This window comes from Callospermophilus lateralis, chromosome 6 (assembly GCF_048772815.1).
Source record: "Callospermophilus lateralis isolate mCalLat2 chromosome 6, mCalLat2.hap1, whole genome shotgun sequence".
In the NCBI taxonomy this organism is placed as follows: domain Eukaryota; kingdom Metazoa; phylum Chordata; class Mammalia; order Rodentia; family Sciuridae; genus Callospermophilus; species Callospermophilus lateralis.
In genome coordinates, this window is record NC_135310.1 from 159,720,507 (window position 1) to 159,743,335 (window position 22,829).

General features: G+C 49.9%; 1 protein-coding gene across 3 annotated transcripts in view; it reads left to right on the forward strand.

The window, feature by feature from the left end:
• Carmil1 (capping protein regulator and myosin 1 linker 1) overlaps positions 1 to 22,829 on the forward strand; it is a 252,454-nt gene that overhangs the window by 182,024 nt on the left and 47,601 nt on the right. For all 3 annotated transcript variants that reach the window (XM_077109704.1, XM_077109705.1, XM_077109706.1), the window contains 4 exons: positions 6,139 to 6,237; positions 12,341 to 12,469; positions 13,993 to 14,124; positions 19,828 to 20,003. In XM_077109704.1, coding sequence (XP_076965819.1) covers positions 6,139 to 6,237; positions 12,341 to 12,469; positions 13,993 to 14,124; positions 19,828 to 20,003 — 536 coding nt within the window. The remainder of the gene's footprint in view (positions 1 to 6,138; positions 6,238 to 12,340; positions 12,470 to 13,992; positions 14,125 to 19,827; positions 20,004 to 22,829) is intronic.

A 22,829-nucleotide genomic window follows, 5' to 3' on the forward strand; every position in this document is an offset into this window, starting at 1 on the left:
AATCAGACACAGCTAAGACTTACCATGAAATTTTAGTGGAATCAAGTAGCATTCTTGCTATATCAGCATGCCAGATCCTGGGCGCAGATAACTTTCCCATCATCCTTTGGCAGACGCAGGGAACAGGATGTTAATTCACACTCCTCCCTCCCCTTCGTCCTCAGCAGAGGACCTGCCTCCCTGCTGTATCAAGAAATTGGGAAACTATTGAGCGTTCGTTGATATATGTACAGTATGTAAGTGTACGCACTTCACAATCTACAGCCACGTCCAGATCCTGCCGTCCCAGCCTCCACTCCTGGGTCGACGGCAGCCTCTCCCTGGGGGCCTGCAATATCTCCGATGGCCTCCGTTTCTGCCTTCGGTGTCCTCAATTTTGCTTTCTATGGCTCCCTTGCTTTCCATTTTAGATGTGCTGAAATATCTCCCTCCCTCCCCAGTGGCTGTCTGGACCGGTGGTGCCGGGCATTCTCTCCAGGATCTGTCTTCTTTCCACCTGTACTTCATCTCCTACCAACTCTTACTCTCCTTTTTCAGCAAACTCCCTAGAAATGCAAGTCCCTGAACATCAGACACTGAGGCAGGATCTCGGTGATAGCCGAGTAGCCGAGTCAGGGCTGTGCTGTGGGCTTTCTTCCCACACTGCCATGTGTGTCTGCAGAGACTGAGATCAAGCGTCAGGCCACCCAGGACTTCTCAGAGCACCTTAGTTCCCCACGTAGGCCATCTGCTCAGATTCTCACGCTTGTCTGTGCCATTGGCTTTGTGGTGTTGCTGTATATCAACTGAGTCCACTTACTTTTTAAAAATTTTTTCCCCTGCTAATAGACTGTGAGCTCCCTAAGGCAGAGCCTAGGTATTTTTATTATTTTTAACAAGCTCTCAGCAGCTAGTACAGTGCGTGGCACGTACTCTTGGACACTTTATAGGTATTTGTTGAATAAAGAGGCATAAGATGGCGGGAGTACAGGGGAGGAGAGCTCTGGAATAGCGAAAGATGTCATCCAAGATTTGGATTCAGAAGATCTGACTTTGAAGCAAACTCTTCCTGGCTTTGTAACCTTCAATAATTTACTTGATTTTTTTTTCTGAATTTTAATATTCTTCATCTATATAAACAGGAAAAATAAAACAATGCAATAATTATATTTATCAGATCCTTAACAAGTACTTTTACACATGAGTGCCTGGCACTGTTTTAAGTGCTTCTCAAAAATGAATACATGTGATCTTTGAAACAGCAATTGAGATGGGTTCTATTGTATCCCCATTTTGCAGATAAGGAAACTGAAGGGTAGGGAAACTTATTAACTTGACCAAGGTAACCATGAGAACCAGGCAAAGTAGCAGATAGGAAAAGAGTATGCGACTGTCAGGCATCTGACTTTGCGTTGGACCTCAGCAGGCTCAGAGCAAAGCCTGCGCTCTGAGAACCAGGTTTCTGGCTTTGGGTTGTCAGTGGGTGTGGCCATCATCATTCCCACACCCACCACAGAAGAAAACCTGAGAAAAACAGAAGTCAGCCACTTTTCTTAGATAAAGGATCACCCTGAAACCTGGACAGACCGTGAGTACTGGGACTCCCAGTGAACTGTCGCCGAGGTCCTCGTACCAGGAGCCGGAGCCAGGAGAGTCGGTCCCTTGTGAAGACCCCTGAACTGTGGGAGGGTTGCTGGAGGCTGAATCTGACTTCCAGGTCCCCGTCTCCAGGAGGCTCTAACCTGGCGTGAACTTTCTTTCCAGAAGCCCCTCCCGGTTGTCACAGCAAACATTGTAGAAACTTCCCCTCACGTTTCCCTGCGATGCCATGTCTGGGAGGCTGAGGCAGGAGGGTCGCATGTTCAAAGCCAGCCTGGCAACCAGTCTGGAGAAGTGGGAGGGTGGTAAAGTGCCCTGGGTCCACTCCCGGGACTAAAATAGAAACGAGCAATTGTGGAAGTCGTAGCCCAGGGACTCAGGGTGACCAAGAACACCCCTAACTTAATCACAAGGCTATCGAGTGCCTCTCCTCCCTGACTGTGCCTCCACACACCCAGTGTGGCTGTGGGTTCCAGCTGAGCAGCGGCAAGACAGCCTCGAGGTGAGGCATTTCTAGGGAACCCCCAAACAACAGGGGAGACAGAAGCAAGGATCCTACAAGGCAAAGCCCCTGGCACCGCAGCGACAGGAAATGTGAACATCCGCGCCTCTGCCGGGAGAGACCCTCCCAGAAAAAATCCAAAAGGAAATTGTAGAACTAAAAGTTAACAGAAAACAAAGTCATTAATGATCCCAACAGTGTCCTGGACACAGGTAAGGAAAGAGTCATCGATGGAAACCCTCCAAGTGAGATGCAGAGAGAAAGGGGACGTGGGAGACGACACCCCGAGACCACCCAGAGCTGTGGAGCAGCAGTGGGAGAGGTACCGCGTACGCCACAGAGTTCATGGAGAAGAGAGGGAAAGAAATGAAGAAGATGGCTGAGAACGTCCCCCAGTTAGTGACAGGCGCTGAGCTATCAATCCAGAAAGCCAAGGGACACCAGGACGAATGCCCAGAACAGTCTACACAGGCCTCTCCATCCAGTCCACAAAGGTAAAGAGAATCCAGAGGAGCTAGGGGAAAGGCACCCGATGTGCTGAGAGACGGGAGAAGGCTCCGTCCCACGTTTTGCTGGAAACCGTGTAAGAGAGAAGAGCGGAAAGTATTTATAAAGTGGTGACAGAAAAAAACAGCAGCTAAGAGTCTGTACCCAGTGAAATCGTCCTTCCAGAGTGAAGAAGAAATAGGCATTCTCACACAGACGTCCACCCAGGATGGGTGGCCACTGGATCTGCCTCCCAGCGAGTGTTGAAAGACGCTCTTCAGAGAGACGGGAAAGGATGTGCGCCAGTAAAGAAGGGAGGAGTCCAGACGGGGCCAGCGAAGGTGGATAAGGTCGTGTTTTCCTATTTCAGGGAGATCCAACAGTGACTCTTCTTCAGGAACCGTACCCATGGTCACAGTGGGTGGAGAAGTGAGGAGGCTGGCAGCAGTGCCGTGAGGGCGGGAGGGCAGGTGGACGCACTGTCCCGGCACCTGCACTGCTCAGGCGCTGGTGCGGCGCTGTTGGGCAGCCGCCTCGGATGGGTCACAAAGGCCTATTTCACACAGTAAACAGACTTTATAAAGCATGGGTTGAGTGTGCCTTATCTGAAATGCTTGGGACCAGAGATGTTTCAGAAGTTGGACTTTAAAAAAAAATTTTGGGGGGATATTTGCATACACATAATGAGACATCTCGAGGATGGGACCCAAGTTCAAACACAAAGTTCCCTTGTTTCACGTGCACCTCAAGCGTCTTGCCGAAAGGTAATTCCACATGATATACTCAGCACAGCTGCATTTTTAAAATATAAATTTGTGTCTGTATATATATATTATATAGAGAGATTTTTTTAAAGATTTTTTTTCCATGATTTTATTTATCTATTCTTATGTGGTGCTGAGGATTGAACCTAGGGCCCCACACTTGCTAGGCAAGGGCTCTGCCACTGAGCCCCGGCCCCAGCCCAGCTGCGGGCAGCCCACCACCCAGGGTCAGATGTAAAAATTCCCACCAATGACAGCGGCCAGTGCTCACAAAAATTTGGATTTGGTGGCCTTTGGGATTTTTTACTTTGGGATTGGGTATGCTGAGCTGCTTGGTATGATAAAAGGGGAGAAGAAACGTGCAGTTCTATAAAAGGCTCAGTTAAAACAGAACAAAGAAGGGAGAAGAGGAGACGAGGACACGGGCCGTGAGCAGGATGTTGTGAACGTGGCCCAGGCTCACCCAGTTCTGTGAAGAGCGTCACAGCCCAGAACTGAGCGAGACATAGGGACCGGAGACTGGGGACCAGGAGCAGGAGAGGTGTTGAGTATAGAATCTGTGCTTTTTGTTGACAAATGGCTGGTTTTACAGTTCCTGTTGGTTTTTCTTGTAACACCTAACTCCTCTGTTACATGTGCAAGTTTTCATTTTAATAGTAGATCTTTGCCCTGTGGAAACCTGTGTTTGTTGGTTTTAATCCACTAAAAACCAACGACAGCAAGAACTCTGGTCAGCACTCCTCCTTCCTAGTTCTTTTTCTTTAAATGCAGGATTCCTTTACTCAACTGCAGTTCCTCGCTCCCTGTGCCGGTGCTGTCTGCAGCAGTAGCCTGCAGGTGTCTGACTCTTCTGCCGCAGTCTGGTTGCAGCAGAATAACCAGGGGGTGACGAACTACTTGTGTAGATTGATACAGCAGGAGTGAGAGCCGTTTATTGTAGAATAAGAGTGGTATTTAAACATTTTACACAGCTTATCTAATTAGCATAAACTAGATACAGCAGTCAACCAATAAGGAATCTCCACACTTAATGGCTCGCTTTTGTTACTTCACAAACCACTCCCTCTGGCATTTTGCCAGGCGCCATCCAGACTTGTTTACAGACTCTAACACTCTTCCCAGATGAAATCCAGCCACCGTTGCTCCCAAGGGTCCAGAGAATATGACAAAGGCTCCTTTGGCCCTTCCTTTCTGTTGGCCCCTAGCCAGGCCCTCCCTCCCTCCCTCCCTCTCCCGTGGTACAGGGGGTGGAACCCAGGGCCGGAGATGCCAGGCTAGCCAAGTGCTCTACCCTGGTAGGGCCCAGGTCCCATTTCCTAACCCCGGGAGTTGGAATGGTGCATGGAAGGAACATTCATTCTGTTCTGCCAAGATGCCGATAGCTTCAGTGGTGGCACATGACTGCCATTGAGGATATTGGAAAGTGGCCGTTCGTCTTCCCCGTAAGCTTGTTCTGAGAGACAAGCATCGACGGCTGTTTTCCTTCAGCATTCCTCCCGGCTTGGTCTGTGAACCCTGATGGGTGGGTCTGGGAAAGGTCCAGAGGCCCAGGGCCAGCCCTGGACACTCGACCTGTGTGAGACCAGCCTCCTGAACAACCCGGTGGCCCTCAGACCCAGGCCAGCCCAATGTGAGGCCATATGTGAAAGGACAGGGACAAGGCCAGGCCCTGCAGCTGGGCGCCCCGCGGCCCGTCACACTTCAGCATTTACCGCCTTGGGAGGCAGTAAGAGAGAGCTAACGTCACAGAATGTCAGGGCATTGAGGTGCCACTTTAACGGTGTTCCCTTCCAGGGATCTCTTCATTTTTATAATTTCTTTTATGTTTAGTAGAAAGGTACTTACTCCTCATTATAGTCCCCACAAGTGGCAGTGATCACACTCTGTATTTTAATTGTTCCTAATTGCTGTTAAGTAGCAGTCATTTAGCATATGGAAAATGAAAATGTGATGATACTGAGGGCTTCACAGTGATAGCAGCGCTTCACCAGGGAGTCGTCATGCAAATTGAAAGCCAAGTGTTAAGTGGCCGTATGAAAACAAACAAAACAACAAGTGAACAAAGTGTAGTTGGCATAATTGACCCACATCAAGTCGGTCTTTTTAAAACCCCTTCACAGTGTCCACCACTGTGAAGAGTTAACCTGTTCAGTGTGTCCAGGGCGTGTGACCCTGCCTGGATCCTCTCTCTGAATCGTTTGTCCCTGCCACGTTTTGGTTTTTCTTAGGAGATTGGGCATAAGCACAGGATTGCCAAGCAACTTCAGGATTTTTCTTTCTGTGGAAATCCATTTTCTTATTTGCTCTACTGTTTTAAGAAAACATGAAGCTCTGACGGGTTGATGGGGTTGGTTGTATGTCTTTTGATTGCACCAGCCCGCACTCTTTAATTTCTGTAGCTAGTCTCTTCCCTCCTTAAAACAAAAAGGTTTTGGCAACTAGAATCAGGCTGAGGTTCGGAGAGTCCCGCCTGCGTGCTCCGTGTCGGGGGTGGGGGGTGTTCACCTCACCTCTGAGGGAATGGCACCTCTTGCTGGCCGCTGATGAGGAGTCACTAAACAGGATCTCTGACCCTTCCGGCAACTAAACACCAGCTTCTATTCATCAGCTACTGAGTCACACAGAAATTACTCCAAATACAAGAAAGTCAATTTTTTAATGAAAAACAGCAATGATAAATGTCAGGGACCAGCAGCTCCCCGTCCCATTCGTGTGTGGGGTCCAGGTCTGGCAGCACGTGCACAGCAGTGCTTAGATTTTCAGTTGGGGAACTGAGAGTCTTGAGAGATGCATCTGTTTAATTTCCAGATAGAAAACTATCTGCTGCGGAACCACGAGACCAGAAAGTACCTTCAGGAGCAGGCCTACCGCCTCCAGCAGGGCATCGTCACCAGCACCACCCAGCAGGTAAGGCACCTGGCTTCCTGCCTCCCCTCGCTGGGCCCCCCAGGAGCCGAGGACTCTCTCATGGGGCTCACTCCTAGTGGGGCTGTAGCACTGGTTTCTGAGAGCGGCAGCCATGTAGGGAAGAGGTGAGAGAGGAGATCGGGGAGACGGAGGGCGGAAGCAGCCCATGCTGGTGCCCAGGGTGGTCACTGATTTTGAGCCTGCGGGGTCACCAGCAAGGTGTGGTCTAGGTTTATGTACAAAGATGAGGAACTTCTGATGGACAGCAGAGTCCAAGAGTCCTCGGATTTGCATCTGGGAGACATGCAGTCTGCTCTCCCTGCTCTCTGCAGTTCCCTGAGTGGGTGCCGATGCCCAGGTCCTTGTGCATCCTGAAGAGTTTGTTGAAAACCACTTAACACTCGAGTGCAGGGGAGAAACGGAGGTGCCAGTCTCTGCTGCTTCACTGCTCTTCTTTCTACCCATGTGAGAGAGGGAGCAGAGAATTGTAACAGTGATTCTTAAAAGTATTGACTGTTTTCCTCCCCAAATTAGCAAAATTAGGGTCCCAAGATATTTGAAGAAAGCAAAGAGTATATCCGAGAACAAGATAGATGGAGGTACTGAGCTCAGATAATTCAGAGGACAGCAGAGGACTTTAAATACAATTGTAATTAATGAGTTCTTGGCACTTGAGCCAATGCTATGTCTGTATATTAAGAATAGGCTACTGTGGAAGGAGGGATCAGAAAATTGCAGATAATACTGGGCAATTTAAATGTAACTAATACAGAACTAATGAGCTCATTGGACATGAACTCAGCTGTTCTGCTGGAAGGAAAAGAAGAGAGAAATTTTATGATGTGTAGTAAAAAGACATAAAAAATATGAAGGAAAAGTTGGGATGCCAGAACCAGAATGACCAAGACGTCCTGACAGGGACGGATGTTCCAGGGCCGAACAGAAGGACCCCATGTCACACGGGTCTTGGAGTTGAGATGGCTCACTGAAACTGATCCCAGTGAGTGGACCAAAGATCCACATCTAGCTGCTGTCAGAGGCAAGTGGACAGTGAGGTCAGAACCCCTAGGAGAAAGGAAAGCTCTTGAGTTCCGCAGGGGTCGTTTGCTGCGGTGCTGGGTCGGGTCAGGGTCCCCTGCATGGTAGACCAGCACTCTGCTGCTGAGCTGTCCCACCCCAGGTTTTCTTAAGAGAACAGTAGAACCGATTTTTTCCATCCATCCCGATTGGCAGAAGTGAGCAAGGTCCTAGCGACTAATTTCAGTGGGAAATCTAATCTGGACCAAGGATTCTGTATCCAGCCATTGTGTCACACAGTGTGAAGACACCGCAGGAATATTTCCAGTCATGGACTCAGTATTTTTGTCCCCACATGCCCCATACAAAAAAACTTACTTGAACATAACAAAGAAAAAGAGGTACAAACAAGAAGCAGAGTAGAATCGCAGAAGTTAAGACAACTGGAAGTCTCAGAAGGCTCCCACTTTGAGACCGTCGACTTATAGGTTGAGGAGAAGTTAGGATTCTAGGTCCTTCTCTATGGGGCCTATAATTCCAACTTTGTAACTGAGTTTTGGAGGACTTAGGCTTTTAATATCAAATTGGACAGTGAGGGAAGACTTGATTATTACATCACAGAACATCAGTGTTGAAATCCTGATTCTGTAATAATGAAAGGTCAGCCCTGAAGACGAGCAAGCCGAGGGCCAGCGGAAGGATGCTGAATTTTTAAGGTTCTGTTTCATGGTATCAACTACTACTTTCCCTAATTCACAAATCAAACGTGAAGATAAGTGTATTCTTCAATCCCAAAGTGAGAGCCACTGGAAGAATCGAAGGATGTGTCTGTGCAGATAGAGCGGAGCTGACTGCTGGGGGAATTTTCCATCACTCTGGGCTTCTTCCTGTGGATTGCATTCTCTTTCCCCTGGCAGGTGTCATTCAGATTTCTTTCTTGAGAGGATGAGAGCGGTCTGTACTAAACACCCGCTGTTCCTCTTAGGTGGCGTGACTGGTGAGTGTGTGCTGCGCCCGGAGACTGTGAGGAGGTTGGCCTCAGTGTCAGTGTGGTCATCTGGGGTCAGCTGTCGGGCAGTGTGGTCTGGTCGGGGGTCTTCTCCAGTACGTCTCCTCATTATTTGATTCTTTTATCATAAACATTTTTCAACTTAGAAAAAGCAAAGCAGTGTGTGCCGAGAAGAAGGTAGTTATGAATGGTAGTGAAGGAGCAGAACGTTGGAAAAACGTATTTCGACTGTATCAGTGGCTTTTTATTTTCCCTGCAAGGGGCTGATGTGAGCCCCGTAGTGCATGGCTTGTGTGATTTCCCTGTGTGAGGGTTCTGTGTTGGAAGCCATGGGGGTGCTGGACTCTTGCCTGGGACTTGCCTGGTGTTCCTTTATGAACTTCTGAGGTGCAGGCTTCTTTCTCACTCGGCATCTCTCCGGCTTTCCTCTGCTTCAGAGGGGATTTTGCTCATCCCAAAAGATTTCCTGCTGCGATCTTTAATGTTTATTCTTAAAAGTAAGTTTCATCTTCCCATCAAAGGGAATCGTACACAGGGGAGCCTTTGGGCCTGCAGGTCTGCCCGGGTGCCACCGTTCTGAGTCACCTGAGTCATTAGGAAGCAGGTACACTGCCACCCTTCACTTCAGAGGTTCCTGAGGGTGTTATGATCACTAATTTTCAGACTTGAGTCATTCCAGTGACTTAGGGGGATGATACGATGTTTTCAGAAACTTGGATTCAGAAAGCACAGACCCTCTGCGAGCAGTGCCCCGCCCCCCTCGGCCAGTCGCCACCCTCAGTGCCCCGAAGGCTACCAGGCCGGCCTGCGTGGGGCGCGGAAGTCCCCCACCTACTGTGTGTTTGGTTTGGTCTGTCGGCTCTGATTAGGAAAGCTCCGTGAGGGTCCCTGTGCCCTCAGCTCCTGTCCCTTCTTTCCACCTCGTAAACCCTCTTGATCAGGAGTCAGGAACGGTTTCTTCAGGATCCAGGTAGATATTCCGGGTTCCCAGCTGGACGGTTCCCGGGCAGCTCCTCGCCCACTGTGCAGCCCGGAGCAGCCGTGAGCGGGGCTGGCTGTGCCTTGGGCCTCACAAACACGGGCCAGCGCCGCCTGCTTTGCCGAGCTCTGCTCTTCGGTCTCTCACCCTCGTTGTCCACGGGCTCCTTCTGGTGCAGACTGGTGCTGCTGAGGTCGGCTCCTGCTGCCCACGCGCCCTGGAACCCCCCGGAGCCCTGCGCCTGTCCACTGAGGCGCTCTCTCCGTTGCACTGAGCCTGTGCCCAGGGCCCTCTCCTCCCGCATCTCTGGTGGAGGGGACGTGCCCTGTTAGTCAGGAACTTGCACTCCCGAGTCCGGTGGCCCCGAGTGAATCCGGCTGTGCTGCTCCTGTCCGCGTGCCTTCTGTGGGTCGTTCACCACCTCTGTGGCCTGGGCGTCCTCCTCTGAAGAGCAGTGACAAGGACAGCAGCTGCCCCACAGGTGCTGCGGGGATGACCTGGCCCTGGAGTGCGTGAAGCCTGAGGGGGAGACGGGGAAGGAGGGCTGGGTCCGGCCTGTGCGAGGCGGGCTGGGGGGCTGCCTGCTGTCCCGTCTTCTCCAGGGAGCAGGTCGGCCGGTGGGGAGGACATGTCTCAGAGTGACAGTGTGTGTTTTCTAGGAAGGAAATGAGCTCAGACGACTGGTCCACGACTCTCTTGTGTCACGTTAGGAGACTTGGGTGCGAGGGGTCCTGTCAGGAGGTCGGGACGGGATCTGCACTCGACCGCGGGGTCTCCTGGGGGACATCAGGAGGTGCAGCCCTCAGCCCGCAGTCCCCTTCGTTCCTCATGTCCGTGTACTTTAGGGACAAGAGTCGTAAACTGAGAGCCAGCTCCTGTTTCCCGTTCAGAACCTCCAGTTTGCGCTCGGCTGTCCTTCCATGTCCTCTGAACAGCTTGCCGCGGGCTCTGGCGTGGGAACGGGATCCGCGGGTGATGGTGGCCCTGACGCACAGGCCGGAATCGTCTTAGGGATGTGAGATTGAGTCTCATTTGAATTAGAAAAGTGATTTTGGTGCTCCCCTGGGACTGGTTTTGAAACGCTCCCTCGAGGCCGTTCCCCGTGGGGAGGCTCGTGTTTCCTGATCAGCAAAGCTGCGTGCCACGGTCACACGCCTTCACCTGAGACCTCTGTGGCCCCCGCGGTCTGTGGGTCCTCTCTCACTGTGTGCTTCGTCTGTCTCTGGAATCAGGGTCCAGTTTTAGTAAGATAGGAATTATCGATGGCCCTTTTGCTTCAGGAAGCACAGATCTACGTGACAGTTTGAGGAGTTGGGGTTTCTATCAAGTAAGAAGTCTTTTCAAGCGTGTCGTTAGCTCCCTGCATCACATTCTGTGGGCCTGGAAGTTAAGATGTGGCTCCTGCCCTCAGGCTTCCTTGTTTTAGCTGGAGGGAGTGTGAGGTGAGGGGCGTCCCCAGGCAGCCTCCGTGTGCTTGCCCCGGTGGGACCTGTGGGTGATCCCCAGACCCTCTGCCAACGTAGCAGGTGCTTATAGAGGCGTTATTTACAGAGTCTTTTAGCACATGAGAAAGGAAGTTGGGTCAACAACACAAGCCTGATTATATAAAGCAGGAAGTTGAGGGATGGCGGCTCTGCTGCAGGCAGACCCGGCCTCTGAACTCAGAACTTACCACTTCTGAGCAGGCTGGTAAAGCTTCTGCTGTGGTCGAGTTGGTGAGAGGAGTAGGACAGACTTCCTATAGTTATGATATCAAATGATTAAAAATAAATACAGAGGTGTGAATTTAATTGAAAAAGAATTATTAGATTGTCTCCTGCCAAATAACTTACCAGATGGGACAGGACCCTTGTAAGATCCCTGTAGAGTTAACACTTTTTTTTTTTTAAGGAGATGAAATAGGCAAGCTTTAACTCCAATAAAGAAATATTGGAGAAAATTTTTAAGTCACACTTTGTTCTTCACTCTTCATTGGTTTCTGTCCGAGTCCATTTCCTGATGCTGTGACAGAATACCTGAGATGGGGTGACGTTTGAAGAACAGAGGTTTATTTTGGCTTGTGGTTCTGGAGGCTGGAGAGTCCAGTAGCACTGTATCAGGACAAGAGTCTTGTGCTGCTTCAACTCAAGTGGAGAGGGGAAGGGTGGAGGGCTCACGGTGGGGAGAGGGAGCAGCAGGGCAGCTGACCCTACAGCAGCCCACCCGCTCATAGCCAGTCCTGGGAGAGGGTGGAGACGCCCACTGGAGAAGGGCATTCATGTGTTCAGGAGGGCTCTGCCCGACCTCAATGCCCGCCCGGCCACCTGCACACCAGGTGGGAGTGTGTGGGAGCACTCAGCCCCGACACGGGTGCTCACTGGACGGACCATAGTCACGGGGCGGCACGTTCTCCATGCTTCTCTGTGTGGGTGCAGAGGGAGGAGCAGCACATCCCCACCTCCCAAGGTGCGTTTCGTCTACCGTAATGGTCAGCCGCTCCCTTTGGGCTTTATATTTGAATCATGGAGCAACTGAAAATGATTCAAGAGCAGTTGACCTGAGAGGGGGACCTTACTAGAACAGAAACTAGACGTTCCTGACTTTGTCGTGACCTGTGTCAATGTAATAAAACCTCAACTCGCTTCATGTTGCCACCAGTGGCTCCTCATTCACATAGAAAAATACTCAAAGTGACTGAATTGATTTAAAAACTGTGAATTTCCAAAAGGTGTTCTGGTTTCTGTGACGTGGGGACCAGCCGGCTGTTGGTGTCACCTCGTGGACACCTCCGAGGTGTCTGTACTGCATGGCTCATTCCTTAGTTCCTACCGCCACACCTGCACGCCAGAAAGATCAGCAAAGTGTCACCGAGTGCCTACAAGATCTCCCAATGTCCCCCGGGTTTAAGTGCTGCATTTTGTAAGGCACAAAAGGGACCCGTACCTGGGGTCAGTGCTGCAGAAGGTTTCCTGCGTGAAACTCAAACTCAGTTAACACTCGGCTCCAAGCCGAGCTCTCCAAGGTGCCAGCCAGGGGGAGGCTTCAGCCTGCGCACTCCCCTTCATCCCGTTCCTTGCTCTCTGAGCTTCCTCCGGCTGACTCTTTTCTGTTTGGAGCAGATGATCGACAGAATCTGTGTGAAAGTGCAAGACCACCTCAACTCCCTCCGGAACTGCGGGGGGGACGCCATCCAGGAGGACCTGAAGGCGGCCGAGCGGCTCATGCGCGACGCCAAGAACTCGAAGACGGTGAGTCGGCTTCAGACTGCGCGGGAGTCTGGGGCAAAAAAGGAGTTTTTACAACTTCACTCTTCCATCAGCGCCGAGTCACGACCAAGTCCTAGGTGAACTGAATCAGTCCCTCCTTTCTGTGCTCGCACCGACCCCCAGTGACCAAAATGCAGAATAAAAAGCGGAGGGCCGGGCGGTGCCTGCCTGTGATCCCCGTGACAAGGGGCTGAGGCAGGAGGATTCACGTTCAAGGCCCGTCTGGGCGACCTAGACCCTGGAGGTGGAGGGGTTGGTAGGGTAGCCCCCGTTCAATTCCCAGCATCCTCCTCCCTCCAGAGAACCAGGCCCAGTGTGACTTACAAAGGGCACAACTGGACCTTGAATGGCTGACAATCGTAGTCTAAATGAGTAATAAGTCATTTAAAATCATCGTCCTTCCAACATGACGCACCCTCTGTCTCCTGTAAAGGGCAGCTTTTCTCAGATTAGAATCTGGTCTCCAGAGTGTGACACAGTAGCACTGCCTCGGGGTCCCGGGGCTTGGGAGTTGGATCCCATGAACGTCAGGGGCCCCGGGTGAGGAGCCTGGAGGAGAGATCAGAGACTCTGGTGACACAGTGACAACCGCGTATTACTCTTTGTCCCTGGTTCCTGGCACAGAGCTCCGAGAACACCTGGAACTTCCCAGGTGACAGAGGTGATGGGGACATTTCCCCACGACTGGTAGCAAGTCCCGGTGGCCCCAGCAGAGTCTATCCTAATGATCCTCTCTCGGTAGCCTCTGGAGGAGCTGCCTGAGATCAGAGCCTCGCCTTTCAGCCCCACCCCAGGCTTCCTAGGTGCTGAAGGGGCTGGAGAGGGCCCACCAGCGCAGGCCCCCATCAATCATCCCTCAGTGTAGGGCCCCCACGGCTCTCAACAGTGAGGTGCGGACGGCTTCTTGGTGGACCACTGGTGCTGGGCGGTGGCATGCCAGGCCCGGCAGGCCCTCACGCCCACCTGTGCTGTGTACTAGATGTCACCAGCTGGCACCTGGCCTGGGCTGGTCCTAGAGAGCCCGTCCCTGTGGGATCTGACCTGCTCCAGGCAGACGGTATCGGGATTGGGATGGATTTTAGGACATCTTTCGGTGTCTGCAGAGGGCTAGAGAGTCTCCTGGTGGATTTTGACTCACGCTTCTGTCATACTTTTGGGAACAGAAACGTGAGTAAAAATAGCTCAGTGCTCCCACCCCAGACAAAGACATGAGGGCAAGGGGGGGTGGACGGTTCCCTGGCTGCAAGCTGCTGCGTGGCAGAGTGGCCAGCGAGGACCTGCTGACCCCACTCCAGTGTTTCCCAGGGCCGCTGTGATTCACTGAGTAAAAGTACGTGCAGATGAAGAGTCGGGGCCACGTTTATTAATCTGCACTCAAAGCCTTTGGCTGAGACTAGATCATCCCTGATGGTACATTTCCACCCTGTCATTAACTCTTCAGTGACTTTGTGCCTTTTGAAATATTTTTGTTCGACTCTGAAAGTTACTTTCTATTTTCCTTCCAGTTGTTACCAAATTTATACCACGTTGGTGGTACCTCCTGGGCAGGAGCCGCTGGCCTGATGTCCAGCCCCATTCATGAGACCCTGGAGTCGATGGCTGGGGAAGTCACAAGAGTTGTGGACGAACAGCTCAAGGTGTGTGGTTTGCGGCTTGGAAGTGTGATTTGTTACACCTTCACCGTGTGTGACAGCCTTCCCCCTGGGTTTCACAGATGTGGGTGGGTGGGTGCCCTCGCCTGCAGGGGCACATGCGGGAAGGGGTGACATGGGTCTTTTCCATCTTTATTTGTGTTTTGGAGTAACTTCTTGCAGAATGGATTCTAGTGAAATTCAGTTTCTATTTTGCTGGTAAATCTCAGTATGACAGGTTGTCACTGATAAGGGAATGATTGATTTCTCCTTTGAGGGTGCAAAGCAGTTGGCTTGGGAGGGACGTCTCCAGTTACTGCAGTTGGTTAGGAGTGGGAAGCCGGCAGGACGTGTGCGTACAGCACCTTGGTGCTGGTGTCTGGGGTAGGACAAGGTAGGTAGACGGCCATCCTGACCTGGCTCAAAGCCCAGGGAGAGATCTAGAAGGAGTCTCAGGCTCCCAGAGCAGCCCAGATCTGCAGTAGGTTTACTCAACAAAAGTACAGATGAAAAAAAGCTTTGAAATTTTAGTACTTTTGAGTAACCTAAGACTCACCTTGTTCTTTAAGAAATTTCAAAAAGACAGCTACTCCAGAAAAAAATTCATATTCATCAGGTTTTCATTATTCCCAGCCTGACTTTTAAGGATGCCTTTACAAACCTTGCCTCAGTTTCTGAAATCATTTGGTCTGTTTTCTTCTGAGAACACAGTTGTACCTCGTAGAGATTTGATGTGCAACTCAGTGATAACTCTGCAATCGCTAATTACTCTCTCTGAAAATTAACTTAATGAAGAAGAAATTGTTGTGGATTTTTAGGTGTTTAAGTGCCCATCTTCTGTAACTGTAGTACTCTTGTGCTTTGTTTTTGTTTTATTAACTGTGGTTATTTTTAACTCATGCTGAGCAGAGACAGAGAGGCAGAAAAAGCCGATTGTTACTTAAGAGCCTATGTATCCTTCGTGATGGGTAAAATATGTAAAATGGATGCTTCCCTACATGTTTAAAACAAAATCAGCTTTTTGGTTATTTCTGACTGTAAAAAGTGAAACTTTTGGGGGGGGAATATTTATATAATACTGCAAGTGTTTTTAAAAAAGTAAAAATTACCAGAAATTTCCAAGATTACATCACTGTTAATAATTTAGTGAATTTCCAGATATCTGTGCCTGCTTACGTGATTTTGTATTTATGCTACTGCTGTAGGTACCAATCACGTGGTACAGTCTTGTGAATGCAGTTCTGATGGTGAGAAATCGTTATCGTTTTCTGTGACTATATGGCATTTCATTATATACATGTAACACCATAATTTACTTTCTAATTTCTGATTCTGTTAGGGCAAATTCCTGTGATGACCCATTGCTGGTCCCAGTAGTATCGATGATTTCTACTTTCATGCATTTGCAAGGGCTGTCCAGTAGTACGGTCGCTCATGTTGCATACTCAGCGATACTGAGTAGAGCTTATCATTCTTATTGTTGTAGTGCATTCAGAAAAGTCACATTGTTTCTTTTGAATTTCTTTAATCACCGGGAGGCATCATGAAATTTTATTATTTGTTTTTCTTCTATTGTACATTGCCCATTCACACCCTTGCCTTTCTAAAGTATCTGCAAAACTTTCTTCCCTAGTGGGCACTGACTGGCGGCTAAATTGGCAGGGAAGCCGTGGCAGGACCTGTCCATCAGACAGCTGCAGACCGCCAGCTGTTGCACCCGAGTGCTCATCCTCCTGCAGAGTGGTGGACGTCCACTGGCTAGTTTTTCCTGGGAGGAACTGGAATGCAAATATCTGAAATAAAAGGCATTTGAATCTGTAAGACCTGAGAACAGGAACACACCCAGGGCCACCAGTGCTTTCCTGTTCTTAGGCATTCCCTGTGTCCCATTGTTTTTTTGTCCCAATCACCCCATTTATTTTCAAGAACCAGAACAGCTTCTCTGGGTGTCTCCCAGGCCCGGGCCCCAGTCCCGAGGGGCCTGTCTTTCCCTGCTCCCTGTTGGCATCATTCCCCTTTGGGAACCTCTGCCGTGACGGTGGGAGGCCTCAGTGGGAACTTTCTGGGGTTCTCCTGACGGGGTGCACACTGAGGGTCCCTCGCCTGGGCCTCTGTCTCCCGTCTCCTTCCTTCTCGTTCACCCGACAGACGTGCAGCCATTTATCGCTCTCTTACAAACTGCTCATTTTCTAATGCATTCTGCTATCATATGTAACCAACTAGAATAAAAAATAAGTTTAGAAGCTGCCTATTTTTCTATTTGTAATGATTTTGCAATGCATTGGTTTTCTTAAAATTTTGTAAGAAAGATGTATTTTTAGTCCCCCCCCCTCACCGTGCTGGGGATGGAACCCAGGACCTTGTGCATGCGAGGCAAGCTCTCTACCAACTGAGCTCTATTCCCAGCCCAAGAAAGATGAATTTTCAATATAATTGGTACTCACTGTCTTATCAATACAGTGGTCATGACTCCTGTCACTGCTAGTATCAATTTTCATGTGTCTATTTTCCAAATTTTCTAAAATTAGCATTTTCTACTATTAAAAGCCAAAGCAGATGGATTACTTTTAAAATTTTGTATTATGGAGAATGGGGAAAGAGCAGCCAGGGGAGTAAGGCCACGGGGCTGGATCAGTGTCCCTAACTCGCCCCTGCCCAGTGGGTGCTCTGAGCAAATGCTGACAAGTCTCCCCGTGCAGGATCGTCCGGGTGTCATGAGGCTCGGAGGGGAATCACTTCTGGCTTCCGTGTTTGATCGTTGGCTGTCGTAGCCAGTGATGGGTATTTTGAATATTGGATAAGAACATGCTCAAATCGTTCTTTGAGCCATCTTTCAAAACCATTATTTCAGAAAGCACGAGAAATGGTAGATCAGCCGCTTCCTCTGCAGGCTGCCGGAGGAGCCCCAGGCATCCTGTTTGCAGAAATCCCTCCTTTGAGAGAGGCGATGCCCTCTGGACTGGCCTGCCTTGGGTGCTTTGAGTGACACTCTACTCCCCTTCTCTGTCTTTTGATCCTAGCATTTTTTCCTGGAGCAATAGTAGATAAATAAATGGGATTTGAATGTTTTAACATAAGGAAGCTTTGATTTTTCTCTTCTGCACTTAAGTTTTAGGGTGTTTGTTTTGGCTTGGGAAATTCTTGATTCTATTCAGGGCTCTAATGGGGAACTATTTCTCTGAAAAATTTCAAATTTACTCAGGATAGGAGATTTGAAGGATTTAAGTAGCATTTGTTAAATATTAACTCAACTTGGCCACGGAAAGTCTATGATTTTTTCTTTTTTCTACACTTTTTCCAAGGCAAAAGGAAGAAGGGTTTCAGCACAGGTTAGAGTGGAGGTTGTATTTGTAATTCGTTTTCTTGTCGCAAGAGTGAGCCGGTGGTACTGCATCCCAAGGAATGACTCCAATTCATTTCACGGATACCACAGATGTCCTGAGTACCCTGGTGATTTTCATGATTAAGAAATACAGGTCCTTTTAACTGTAATCAGGGAGAAACTTACAAAATGAAACCTGATCATCACCTTTGAAATTCAGGGCCTGTTCATTGCAAGGTGGAAGGTAGCCAAGCGCAGACTGACAGAAGAGGAAGATGAGGGAAAAGTGAAGGAGCGTGGATGGAGCCAGGGAGTCCACGGAAGTGGATTTAGATTTCCAGAAGAAGGAAAACAGGGAAGAGCTTAGGCAACATTCGAAGTCTGTGGCTGAGAATCTCCGGGACTGACATAGACCTGAGTCTTTTGGTTGAGGAAGCACAAGGGAATCCAAGCAGGAGAGAGCGAGGCAGACCTCCGTCTGAACTCCCAGGGCTGTGGAGGGGCCGTGAGAAAGTCACTCGCCTCCTCTGACCCCGTTTCCCCAGGTATAAACCAGGATGCCCAAGTCTACCTTCAGTCAAGGGTTAGTGTGTGGAAGGAAGGAATCATGGATAGAAGGACTGGAGGTGGGAAGTGCTTTATCCTGTTGGTGGGTGGTGGGTGCAGATGGGAACTAACTGCAAAAGGCTGTGGAACTAAATGCCCAGGGCACCTCCATGGATCTGTGAAGCAGAACGAGATGGCGGCAGTAGACAGTTCTGCAGACGAGATGCAGAACCCTGCGGACCCCTCGCTATGTGTGAGTCCACTGTTCACAGCCGTTTCCGGGCAGGGCTGCCCTGGAAGCCAGGCCTCCTCCTCTCCTTCCCTGGGGAGTTCATTCCCAGTGGGTCGGCCCTGCCACACGGGGGTCTGTTCAGAAAGTTCCTGGGGTGCTAAGGAGCACACGGGCGTGAGACGTGCTGACACTGGGTCCTTCTTCCCAGGTGTGCGGGGCTGTGTGGACCAGACGCGCTTATTCATGCCATAGGGAAAGAGAGTCGGTCCTACACGGACGTACTGTGCTCCTGGCAGCAGAGTGGTTGGGAGCCTTCCTGGGAGAGTGTACTGATTTAGTAAAGATTCGACCAGAGTCATAACAGGGCACAGCACTGTCAGAACAGGGGTGTTTTTGGAATCAACTCTACCTCTCCCCCCCTGGGGTTCACAAGGCTGGTAAACAGCCGCCTGCTACTCTGCTCTTCCTCCTGCAGGGTTAGGAGAGATTTGTTAGTGGGTGGATGCTTTGCGGGTGAATATGGGGGCAGGTAGACACGGTACTTGTCTTTCAATAACTGTGCCGGGTCCTTGTTCACTCTGGAACAGAAATGGGATCCCAGCCTGGCCTTAAACTAGTTCTTACCAGCGAGAGTCTAGGAAATCAGATGCATACCACGTCTGTGACAGGTGAGCCTTCACTGCGTGCTGGATATCTACCTGGCAGTTTACATATGTGACAGCATTTCATCCTCAATCACCCTACAAAGTGACAACTTTTCTTTTACTGCCATTTTACGGGCAAGGAAGATAGGACTGAGAGATGACTAAGCCTGCCCAGCACCACGAGCTGGGTGTCACGGTTAGGCCTCACGCTCAACACCACCGTCCTATCCAGATGGTGTCCGCAAACCATCTAGCGTCCCTCAGCTCACATTCTTCAGCTGTAAAGTCCCAGTCACACGCCTAGCTGCCCTGCCCGGCTCCACGTCATCTACGTTGGAAGGATGAAATGTGCAGAAACACTTCCAGACTCTAGTGCTGGGTGAATGTGTTTTGACTCTTGCTTCTGGTGCTATTTGTAAAACACTGAACGTTTTTGTCTGTTGCTATTTGTGTTGTTTAGTTGTTATAGTAATTAATGTTCTACCTAACGCTAAAGCTTTTCTTTTAAAAGAGTGAAACTGGCAGTAGTTTTGATGACTTTGTTTTTCGTTGCTGCTCTTTTGATAGAACTCTTGAAGGTTTTGCCCTAATTTGGGGTTTCTGTGCTTTGGGAAATCTTGTTGGCATTCAAAGCTGATATAGTTTCTAGGTCTGGAGTTGCCGTCTGTAAGTTTCTACTCCGGGGCCAGGGCGGGTGGTGTGCTGGGCAGGTTGCTGTCCAGACCTGATGTTTGCATTTTCCATCTTCCCATTTGTGGCCCTGCGTGATGCTCAGCTGCCACACCAGAGCCCTTCAGAAGCCACAGTGACGCTTTTATGGTCCTGCCAAGTGTCTGACTTACAGTGACTTCCTGAGATCGGTGATCTCGGCAGTCAGTTCGCCCCGGGTCCTGGACTCCTTGTGGCCCTGTCCTCTGGGTACAGTGTCATAGGAGCAGTGCCGTCACCCTCCGTGTCCCCTGCAGGCCCTGCTAGAGTCCATGGTCGATGCTGCTGAGAACCTCTGCCCCAGTGTGATGAAGAGAGCCCACATGCGGCAGGACCTGATCCTCGCCAGCACTGAGAAGGTCTCCGTCCCTCGCACCTTTGTCAAGAACGTGCTGCTGGAGCAGTCTGGGGTCGACATCCTGAACAAAATCAGGTGAGCAGGGCCTGCAGGGCCCGCCGTCCAGGCAGCAGGAGGTGTCGTGAGCGGGGTCCTCCCCAGGTGCTACGCCCAGGCTTGTCTGGTGGGCAGACTGTCTGCAACCGTAGCTGTGCATAAACACACAGGGTTCATGCATTTCCAACATGCAGGCCACCTGCATGACTCAAGAACATGGTGTCATTGGCTCTCTTTGAGGATTTTATATCGAAGGGGGATGGGGCACGTTTGTGACTGCTGCTGGCTGCTGAGAGTCTTCTTTTACCTTTCTAAATTGCTAGCTTAAAGATCGCAGAGTTGGCTTTCTATCACCAAACTATCGAGAGAAAGTGCACAGCCTGTAGTAGGAGGCCCACTCTGACCATGTCACATTTTCTTTCCGGATTATTTCGGTGGGTCTGTGCTAATGTGCTAATGACGTCGTTGAAGTATTCATATGTCTGTTTGAAAAAAGTTTCAAGAATCTACCATCATAAAAGCATTCGGCTGTGACTGTTGACAAACCTTCCCGAGCTTCTGCAGAGAGTCATGGAAGACACTAGCACTCCGGGACAGCACAGCCAGGTCCCATTGTGTTTCTCTGTTGGAGAATCAGAGGGCTAACAGCCAAGCTCAGGAGCATTTAAAATTTTCCATTTTCACCATTTCTGAATATTGATGGGACCATTTTGATGTAGCAAAGATAAGAGCTGCTGTCTAGAGAGCTGGGTCGGTGCTGACACATAAAGGTGCTCCCATCTGAAACAGAAAAAGTGATGATCTTCACAAAGAGCAGAACACGTCCGGCCAGACCCACCATCGGGGTCCTGGAGGCGGGCCGAGAACCTGGGCACTTGGAGCCCCTGCAGCAACCCGACAGTCTCAGGTCCAAGATGGAGCTGCTGCGTTTGTGTTTTATTTTACACTAAAGCTCCCAGAGCCTTTCAGCTGAATTGTCAGCATCTGGGAAGACCTGAGAGGGTGTAAGATGATTTCCAGAAGCCAGGCATGGTATCGCACGCCTGTGATCCCAGTGGCTCGGGAGGCAGAGGCAGGAGGATACAAGTTCAGGCCAGCCTCCGCAACTTAGTGAAGCCCTAAACAATTCAGCAAGACCCTGAAAATGAGAAAACATAAAAAGGGCTAGGGATGTGGCTTAGTGGCTATGTGTCCCTGGATTCAATCCCTGGTGCCAGAAAGAAAAGAGATTTCCAGAGAGTTTAGGTTGGCAAGTTTAAGAACTCCAACTCCAGCCCTTAGGTATTTCTAATATCTGTGGTTTCAGATTTTTTTTATTGAAAATATTGTTTAAGTATTACATATTTAAAATATCAACAGTTAGAATATAAAATGCAGTTTATTAAATGTCTCTCTTGAAAAGTAAAAACAAAGGTACTTTGGCCACCACTCTTTCCTCACAGTGGGTTCGCCCACCAACACACCCCTCTCAGGGGTCTTTGCTGGGGTATCCCATTCTCCTGAAAATGGAAGCTGCAGAAGGCTGACCCTACAGGGTGCAGGTCTTCACGTTGGGGAGCACTTCACGTCCCTGGACTCCTTAGTTGGCTTCTTGTCCCACGCTGAGCGGAGTGCTGACAGCAGGGGGCTCCTGCGCCTGCGGGTGCACGTGCCTGTGCACACGGGGTGAGCAGCACCCTCCCGCAGAGCTCTGCACCCTGCGGAGTCTGGAGGACTGCACTGGCCGCAGGACGACAGACAACCCGAGGTGTGACAAGGTCACATTTTTTGGAGTCTGTCTTCCTGGTGCTCCCATCTGAAACAGACAAACCACTCCTTCCCACCTTCAGAGAGTGGGGGAGAGAGAGGAAAAGCCCAGGAACTGAGTTTTATGAGGAAGTAAAATTCCCGGGCAGGCCTAAAAGAATCGGAGGAAATACTTGTTAAAATCAGATTCCCGCCTCCCCAGGAGTTGGCGCACTCAGGAACCTGTATTTTCAGTATTTTCATGTTTTCAATATGGCACTCGGGGGATTCTTACCAGGGGACACTGTGCAGAGGAATAAAGCATCAGATAAACCGAAAAGCTAGTGAGGGCTCCCTCCCTTCCTCTTCTGCACGGGCAGCTCTCCCTGTCGGCATCCGAGCCTGAGTGCTTCTGTCCTCCTCCCATCATCAAAATCTTCCTGGAAGAGAAACCGCAAGCCTAACTACTACCTGGGAGTTAGAAAGAGCTTTCCCCGTTTCGCAAATACCCACCCTTCAACCTTGGCTTTACGATAAATGACTTTATTTTGACAACTTCTTTACCTGCTCTAAAGACACGCAGATGGCCGACTTCAAAAGAAGGCTGACCCTAAGAGACAGTATTGGACTTGGGGACTTATCTCTCTGGCACATTTGAATTATTGGGTATTTATGACAACTGTTCAGATGTGCATTAAACAGGGCTGTTAAGCCTGGAAACACACGTGGAAGTTGAATTCTTAGGAAGACCACATTGTTAAATGCTAACTAAAATACCAGCTGTAGGACAGAAACCTGAGTGGCCAAGTCTGTTGGCAAAACTCCAAGCCCTTCTGTTTGGGCAGCTTTCTGAGGTCAAGTAAAAGGCACCCAAACTGAAAATTCTAGTGACCACTATTCCTAAAAGATAAAGACCCAGTGCATTTGTACCTTTTCATTGTAAGCTGCTCAGTCAGAGCAGAAGCAGTGTAATATGGTACCATTTGAAGGTTTTTTAAAAGGCTGGGGATATGCATGTTAAAATCCTAACCAAGCCTTAACAAGCCGACTAGACTTTCCTAATTTGCTCCAGCCTGGGTTTGCTTTTGTTCACATCAGTGGGTGACCTGTGTCTGGTGCACATGGCTCCCCTCCAGCCTG